The sequence below is a fragment of the Poecilia formosa genome, unplaced genomic scaffold, assembly GCF_000485575.1.
Source record: "Poecilia formosa unplaced genomic scaffold, Poecilia_formosa-5.1.2 Scaffold394, whole genome shotgun sequence".
NCBI lineage: Eukaryota > Metazoa > Chordata > Actinopteri > Cyprinodontiformes > Poeciliidae > Poecilia > Poecilia formosa.
This window is the reverse complement of record NW_006800333.1, coordinates 31,273-40,500: the sequence shown is the minus strand read 5'-3', so window position 1 is coordinate 40,500 and position 9,228 is coordinate 31,273. Positions and strand designations below refer to the sequence as shown.

The 9,228-nt window shown below is 39.2% G+C and overlaps 1 protein-coding gene across 1 annotated transcript; it reads left to right on the top strand.

The window, feature by feature from the left end:
- Nucleotides 1-3,108: 3,108 nt before the first annotated feature.
- On the top strand, nucleotides 3,109-7,430 carry LOC103154646 (struthiocalcin-1-like). Its single transcript, XM_007576000.2, has 5 exons — nucleotides 3,109-3,257; nucleotides 3,722-3,876; nucleotides 3,983-4,098; nucleotides 5,195-5,310; nucleotides 7,112-7,430. Exons 1-5 carry the CDS (start codon nucleotides 3,110-3,112, stop codon nucleotides 7,159-7,161), a joined length of 585 nt encoding a protein of 194 aa, XP_007576062.2. The 5' UTR covers nucleotide 3,109; the 3' UTR covers nucleotides 7,162-7,430.
- The last annotated feature ends 1,798 nt before the right edge of the window (nucleotides 7,431-9,228 follow it).

Below are 9,228 nucleotides of genomic sequence, written 5' to 3'. Positions count from 1 at the left end.
TGTCTAATAGTAGGATGAGTTATGAAGCAGCTGGATAGACAGTAAACTCCTCTAAATCTGAGGTCATGACTGAAGCCTCTGAGTCTCTGGCTGAAGGAGGAACTTAAGGATCTTGTTCATGATGGATGGAAAATTAACCCAATTAATGTCAAGACTTCCAACATAAAAACTCCACATAATTGACCCATCATATGACCGAGTTTATAAAGATAGATAAAATACTATCACCTCTTAGCTCCCCTACGCCACCCCTTTATATATGTAATTTTATTATTTTTTCTTTTTAGATATAATTTCATTTGTAATTTAATTTTTTAAATCTATTTATTATTTTTTTTGTCTTTTTTGTTATGTCAGTATGGTGATTTATGTTCATTAAGGGAAAAAAATTGGAGAAGTTATGTAAGTTTTGAAAAGTAGTGTCAATATATGTGTAATCTCCTCATAAACAAAAACTAAAAAATAAGAAAATAAGTCTGGTTTGCTCCAGACTCCAATCTCTAATTAAAGCCAATCAGTCGGGTTGGATTGGGTTCAGACATAATGTGTAAGGACTCAGTCGGGTTGGGTTGGATTTAGGTCTGATATGAATATTAGGTTTTCCAGATGCTGACAAGCAGGAAGTTGGAGGTTACGTGTTCAGACCCCAGCCGGTGAAGCGCTGCTGGGCTCTCATAATATAGTAGTAGTCTTTATTTTCACATGTGTCATACACCCTTACAGGTACCCAGCCCATGTAGGCTTACAAGACACAGTGAAACATATTCAAACAAGCAGAGAGACAAATATTCTTTAAACAAAAAGTATCCTCTTTCTAAGGTGCCAAACCTTCAAAGTAAACTGTGCTAACTGAAACAAAAAGTACTTAACGCATTTTATCCTCATCCGTTAAGTAAAAGAAATCTGGATAAACATAAAGTATTTTGGTAAATAAACCATTTCTCAACCTCAAATACAAAAGACAATAAAACAAAAAGTGCACTTCTCTCTCAATTTCCCCCAAATCACATAAACACCTTCAGTCTTCCTCTGGTACTGAACGGAAACGTCCGGTCTCCAAAGGCAAAGTGCCAGATCTGAACTGGGCACACATGGACCTTTGTGTTTTTGACTATTTCCATGATACATATGGCTCAAAACCATAGGCATCCTTTAGTAAAATATAAGTGTGTAATTTTGGTTTGTGTAAGATATCGACAGCCCACTTCAAAATAAAACTGTTTAAGCCGTTGAATATATAAGTGGAGTTGACTAATGGGATTCTTCTATCAGTGTTTTTAATCGCTGTGGAGAAAAAGTTGATTAATGTGTGATGGGATCTGGATTGTCTTTTCAACTTGTTGAATATTGATTAAACTGCATAAAAATTAAAGGCTTCATCATAGACTATGTCAATAATAGGCCTGTCACGATAACCGATAAATCAATTAATCGCACGATAAATTAAACCTATCGACCTCATTTTAATTATCGGCTTTATCGTCTCTTCCTGCCTTTTTTTTCTTTCTCTTGAAAGGAGGGTCAGTGCTCTCCACTGACCCTCCCTTCCTATTTCCTTAGTGTAATGTCCAGCGCACACGACACAAGTTGTCGGCCCATTTTCAAAACCTGAGAGACACATTAGCCGACAGAAATCCTAGGTATAACGGTTTGATTGGGATCGATCGTGCTGTGTGGTGTCCAGCCACACAGCCATTATTTTGGACTTGTAGCCCAAAATAATGGCTACAAGTCCAGTTAATTAATTTTAATATCAGGCATTAATCAATGCTTTACTAGAATTTACCTGTGATGCATGTGGCTAGATTCAGCGTAAAGTCCCGACTGAATGAAAATCATTATAACCTATTTATGTCACGTTAACGAAGAGCAGCTGAAAAGTTACCGGGTTTATAACTATGGTACCAATTTGGCTCCAACTCCTCCCCTTGTCATTTCTATATTCTTTGCACGAAATGTTGAATGAGCGCTGTGTCAGCTGTTTGGGATTCCCCTCCCTAATTTCCCCTCAGAAAGCGCAGAGGAGAATCCTCGCTTTCTGATTGGCTACCTGTCACATTCAACAGGCTGTGTTAGGCTCCCAGTCGGAAAAAAACCCTGATTTAGATCGGAGCGGCCACGACGATCTACCGTAACACACCACACACTGCAGGATGATCGGTTACGAAACACCAGTAACAATCTTAGATCAGCCAACAATCTAAGATTATCATAAGGGGAAAACGGGGGCAAAACATCGTGTAGTGTGAACTATTCCATTAGGCAGTCAGATGTGTCCATCTTCTCTATTTAAATCTAGTGATTACTGAAGGGCAATACAGACTTCATAATATGCACTCTTTTGGTTGAATGCAGTATTTATTTCCACTTTGGCTTTATGTTGTTTACTTTTTATTCAAGTACGTTTTTTGTTAATGGAGTCTGAGAATCCATTTTATTTTTGTTTTTGGTTGTTTTGTTTATTTAGTTTATCAGTTCCAGTGTTATGTGTTCTTTTGAGAATAAAGTGTATCTATCTATGGCAGGAAATAGCATGCATTAATAGTCATTTCCATTAAATCAGTGTCAAAAGGTATTGAAACAATATTATCGTTTATCGCAATAATTTTTTAGACAATTAATTGCTTAGCAAAATTTGTTATCGTGACAGGGCTAGTCAATTACATTTCAAAATTGACGGATAAAAGTAGTATGGGACGGAATATTTTTGACACCGTCCATCAAAATGGCAGTCTACAAAAAAGTCTAGCACAACTTCTGTCTTTCACAGGCCGCCAGTCCATCACAGGGCAACACGGATACTAGTAGAGCAAACTACCATGCACACACTCATACTGAGGGCAGCTTAGAGAGACCAATCAGCCTGATAGTCATGAGTTTGGTCTCTGAGAGGAAGCCAGAGTACCCAGAGAAAATCTGAGGACATGTAAACTTTATGCATACAGACTCCAAGGATTCAAACCCTGGACCTTATTGCTGCAGGGCAACAGTTCTACTGTTGAAATATTAAATCAGTTTACTGTTCTTTGGTTCTAACCTGAGAATACTGTCTGATATCCTGAAAAGATCTGAGAGAGAAACTGAAAATGTTGTTGCTTCTCTGATACAGATGGATTCACTGACTAAGTTGTGTGTTTTTATAGTGAGTGTAAAGATGGCCGTCCAAAGGGAAAATATCAGTGACCTTACAACAGAAAGAAAGATACTGATTAAGGAAAGAAAGATGATGGAGGTGCAGAGCCAAGACAATGACAAAGGTGATTAGGTTTCTAATTACCTTTGAAACTTTGTTTTATTCATGTTGTTTTTTTTTATTTTGTTATAACCTTCAATTGTAGACAGTTTTCTGACTATACATTCTCACAATTATCACAAGTACTGTCCTCAAGGTCACCTGTCTGACAACAAAGTGTGCAAGTTAAACTGATTCATTAGTAACAGGTTTACAGTAAAGTCTTGATTGCAGAGAATACTGTTGTTTTTGAGAGAACCGACCACCGAGCCCTGTGGTACGCCACTTCTAACTAGAATGGTAGCTTAACTTAATCACTCTCCATTATTGATCTGTACGGTACCTTTGAAATATTTGCTTGAGCAATTTTGACTAATAAAACATTAAATATGTATGCAAGTTTTTTATGCAACTATTTTTTTCTATTTGATATTATTTTTACCAAAGTTTCACTTCTTCCTGCTTTTACCTCTTATTTAATGGAACCAGGGTGTTACACATGCCCAGATGACTGGATTCTCTTCAGACAAAAATGCTACCTGTTTTACGACGAACCAGCTCCTTGGAAGACCTGGGAACAAAGTCGAAGGTTCTGTCAGAAGAATAGTTCAGATTTGGTTGTAATTGATGATCTGCAGGAGCAGGTAAAATCTAACACCACGCTAGAAATCTAGAGCTAATCTGGGAGTTTCTGGAAAATGACTTAAAGTAAGAAGATTTATGACAATCTAAAAAATAAACTGTTCACAGAAATTTATCAGCAAACACATCAAGTACTACCATAGTGAACACAATGGATACTGGCTGGGACTACAAAATGTTAACTACAACTGGACCTGGCTTGATGGACGTATAGACACTCTTGGGTAAGAACTACGATCTAAAAATACACATATTTAGGTAAAAATGTAAATATATTTTGTCAAGATTGTAGAAGGGTTAAATGTACTGATTGACAACGACTCCAGGATCTCCAGGACTTCTTCTAAAACCAAACCTTGGTGGACATGATTGGGTTCATTGCTCAAGAACTTCCAGTTTTGGAAAAACAAAAACGTTCTTTATCTCCCTATTATAGCTATGAGCAAACTGCAGCTGGGTTTTCTTGTGCCTTTGGGTCAGTGGTGCTGCAGGTGGTTGAGTTCAGGCATGGAGACCTTCAGTCCTCAGTCTGTCCTCACTGTGGGACCTGAAACCTCTGTGGCTGATGCCACCAAGCCTTGCTGCAGGTCTTTTGCAGTCAGTCGATGGTTTTTGACCTCCTTGGGAATGTGGTGGCTTTCTGTTTCTGCCACCAGGGGGCGTAGCCTTTGTCCCTGTAACTTTAAAGTTGGGTTTTATTCTTCCAGCTGTAACTCTATGAACATTCAGGTCATTTGCTATCTTTGTGTTTCTCTTAATGGTAATGGGTTTCTCTGAACCTTCTGGAGGCTTCCTTGGACTAGGCCATTATTGTAGCATCCAATGAAACATTGAGGTCAGTAATCAGGGCATTTGAAGTGTTCTTCCTCTAACAGGATGGGTGAGGGCCGTCATTGTTACATCAGGGGAGATCAAGACAAAACATCTGGTTTACAAACGCAGAAATCTGAAGATTTCAGAGGGAGGAATAATTTTAATAATGCATCATTGAAAGAAGGATTTCATGTTGAATTTGGATAAAATATATTTGTTAGATTAGTTCTGATTGAGTGTTTGACTTTTTTTAGATAATTTGTTTAGTAAAAATATATAAGAAAGTTTCTCAACAGTTTTAGATGCAATTGTAAAAACAAAGACATCTAAATCTAAAATCTTGTAAGTACATTCAACTCCTTTAAATTAATACTCGTCTGGCTTCTTTTTAAAATACTTATTTATATAATGTCAAAACATGTAGATGCTGACAGTTATCAGTTTGATGTCAATGAGCTGCTGTGTGATTTTATTTTATGTCCTGAGGTTCATGTTTCTGTTTTAAAGGTTCTGGGCGAAGGACTTGCCTTATACTCCAGGATCAAAAGTACGCGTGCTCCCAGAAAGAAATCCCACCAACAGCTGGAAACAAGGAATGACTGGGTTTCTGAACAAATTCATCTGTGAGAGTGACGCTCGCAAAATTCCACCTTACTAATTGATCTCTTAAAGTTTCATCCAGGAATACTCAACTGTGTCATGAATTTCTATATACAAGGTATTAGATAATAACTATAATAATCTATTGGTCATATTATGTGATCTGTTTATTCTTCGTAAATTTTACATGCAGGTTGCACAGTGGTAGCACTTTTGCCTTGTAGCAAGAAGGTCCTGGGTTTGGGTCCCGGTCTGGGGTCTTTCTTTTTTCTCGGTGCATCTCTGGGTTCTCTCCAGGTACTCCGGCTTCCTCCCACAGTCCACAAACATTACAGCTACATTAACTGGTCTCTACATTCGCCTGAATTAGAGACCAGGCGAATGTAGAGACATTCGCCTGGTCTCTACAGGCGAGTGTGTGCACACAGCCATGTGTGCACACACTCACACAACCATGTGAGTGTGTGCATGGTTGTTTGTCCTGTCCATCTCTTTGTTGCCCGATGATGACTCTTGCCTGATGACCACTGGAGACAGATGTGTTGGAAAATGGATAAATCTTTATGGATATTTTTGTTTCTTATTTCAGTCTCTTGATTGTGTTCACTTTGCTGCAGCCATCTCACTCCTGTTTCTTTAGGAGCAAGAATTTGTTAGAGACATCTGTTCGCAGCCTGAATCTTGGATCCTTCTGTTCAGCGAGGAAAACTCTGGTCTCAGACGCCACAAACACAAACTAGTGACTTTAAACAGCTTTATACATTTTACTTTGATATAAATATATAAACAAACATTTATGTAACCTTTAAAAAAATAACCAACCATGTTTATTAATACATAATAAAACAAATGTAAAGAGTGGCACTTAAGAAGTGCTCAGATTTGCATAAACATTAGCACATAAATCTTATTTTTCCAATCTCTTAAGTCTTTTTCTTTAAATGCAAAATCAATCAACTCAAGTAAGAGTAGCAATAGTTAAAAGTAAAAAGTACCGTACAGTAAAACTACTCTTAAAAGTACCTTTTCCCCACAACAGTTACTCAAATAAATGTAACCAGTACTACCAACTTTTCAACATAGACCAGCTGACTAGCATATTAACTAGCTAATAATAATAATAATAATGATACGTTTTATTTAAAAGGTGCTTTCAGGGCACCTAAGGTCACCTCACAAAAAATAAAAATACTTTTTTAAAGAAAAATTCCAAATTAAAAAAAAATAAAATAAAATGCCTGTTTGAACAGCAGAGGGTTCAGCCACGATTTAAAGACGGGCAGAGTCCTTTGAGTGGGAATGTGGAAGCTTATTCTAATTAGAGAAATCATATAAGTTGTACATTTACAGAATAGAGAGGCTTTCTGTCCATAAAGTCGCATTCAGCGGGCAGCTCGACTGAAGGATGACTGCAGCTGGACCGGAACCGGTACCGCACAGCTCTTCACGTTTTGCTCAGAGCTTCAGGATGATCAGTGGATTAATCTAAACGCTAATAAACCACCATCAACATTTCCCAACAGATCAATGATCAATCGTTCCCTCTGAATCCTTCCATTGGCGATGTTCTCCATCAGATCCAGAACGCTCCACAATTTCACGGCTCACCTTTGCACAGTTACTTTCTTACAGGTGATTGTCTACAAACCTTAATCACCTTAAACATAATCTAACCTGACATGTTTGGAGTTAATCTGCTGACCCAACCTTGTTTTCTTTTTCAATGAGAATTAAATTATCCCGCAATTATACACGTTTTCTGATACATTGTTTATGCCGACTTGTGCGTAAAATATGGCACTGCACTTTTTTGTGCGTACGCAGGCTTTATTCACGAGGCCCCTGATCCGGGGGACGTGGAGCCAAGTAATTAGCTGCGGTGGATCGTGAACAGCTGGGAGGTGCGGAGTCATTCAGTTCTGGTGTCGAGGGCGGAGGACTGAACGTTGGGAATCACTTGAGGCGCCAAGGAGCACAGAGGGCGAGAGGACCACGCCCCTTCTAGCTCAGATCTGCTTCTTCCTTGTCCTGAAGACTTTTATTGATGCCCCTTGTTTAATCTTATTTTGCAGACTGCTCTAAGATTTAGAGCTGATTATATTTTTAAAAATGAATTCATTGTAATAAATTATTGAAAACTTTGGCCGGCTGGTTTTTGAAACTGCTCACTCAATCTTCCAGTTTGTTACCTCTTTTTTACTTCTAGGTGGCGTTGCTGGCTCATATCACCTTCTTCTACTGAAATTAATAACACCACTCGACTTCCCCAAATCTGGGTTCGATTCCCGGCCGGTCTTTCTGCATGGAGTTTGCATGTTCTCCATGCGTGGGTTTTCTCCGGGTACTTCGGTTTCCTCCCAGAGTCCAAAAACATGACTGTCAGGTTAATTGGCCTCTCCAAATTGCCCCTAGGTGTGAGTGTGTGTGTGTGCATGGTTGTTTGTCCTGTGTGTTTCTGTGTTGCCCTGCGACAGACTGGCGACCTGTCCAGGGTGACCCCGCCTCTCACCCGGAACGTTAGCTGGAGAGGCACCAGCAACCCTCCCGACCCCACTAAGGTGTAAAGAAAATGGATGGATGGATGGACTTCCCCAAACACATGTTGTGACGTGTTAATTCTTAATTTATTTAGAGTAATCATAGCTACTGCAGTGTGTGTAGTACATTACAAAACTAAAGAACGGCTTTCGACTGAAACTCGAGTCCTTTGTTCATAGTAACGAGCCGTTCTAAAGAATCGGATTATTAGTGAACAATTACTATTATGCTTTTGTCTTTAATTTGACTATTTATATTCCGCTAGAGAATTTTGCTGTAAAACTCCGACTGCGGCTAACAGACGGAAGAACGGTGTGAAGAGAGCGCACACGATGGGTCCGCTATTCGTCAGAACGCTGTCTGGAGGCGGAGTGATCCGCTGGTCAGTACAGCGGTCCGCTGTTTGATAGAACGCTGTCTGGAGGCGGAATGATCCGTTGGTCAGTACAGCGGTCCTGACGGCGAATCCGTCCCTGAGTCCTCGTCTATCGGGGATCCGACTGATTTCTGTTTTCAAAGGTGAGTGAAGTAAACCAATAATAGATAGGCACCATTGTTAAGTTCACTAACAATTTTTTACTGACATCGATTATATTTTGAGATATTTATGTGTATTAAAAGTAACTGTTTGCTGTCACTAGCCTAACTGCTAACTACCGTTAGTGTAGGCTTGCCAACTCAGCATCTCCAAAATACAGGGCAGCTCAACTGTGACGTCATCATATCGCCTACCTAATCAACTTTAATATTTCTGCTATTTCAGTATAAAATAATTTATTAATAGAGGGCTTTAATCAACACAATGTTTTTATATTTTTCCTTACATCTTTTCAGCTGGTGGTTGGCCTCAGTGAAAAGAAGGATGTTGTTTCTAAAGAAAGATTTCAACTTCAAGTGTAGATTTAAAATCAATGGAATGCCAACCTGGATTTTTATTCAAAATCATATGACTTGTTTATCTTCAAGCTTTATTTAAACAGCTGGGATAAATCAACTAAGAGGACAAAAATAGGGTATTTCCAAATTTCAAGCTGTCTGGGATTTTATTGAATGTCTAAAATGAAGTCAGATATTTTGGTCGTGCTGACAGATCGTCTGTCCTAGCGGTTCTCAACGTGGGCGGTACCGCCCCCCAGGGGGCGTTCAGAGGACGGCAGGGGGCGCTGGCGGACATTTTTACAAAAGGGGGGCGCTGGGATTCCTTTGGGGGGCGTTTGGTCGAAGGTAAACTTTACACCTTAAATGTACAACAATACCTGTTTAAACTCTGAGCAACTTGGTAAAACAGTGTTGTGTAACATTAAACCATGCCTGGCTGCAACTGTATCGATGGCAGCTCTACTTCTATTCAGTGTTTGTTAGCTTCTGTTAGCTTCTTGGCGCAGCTCCGTTCTCCTGCTACT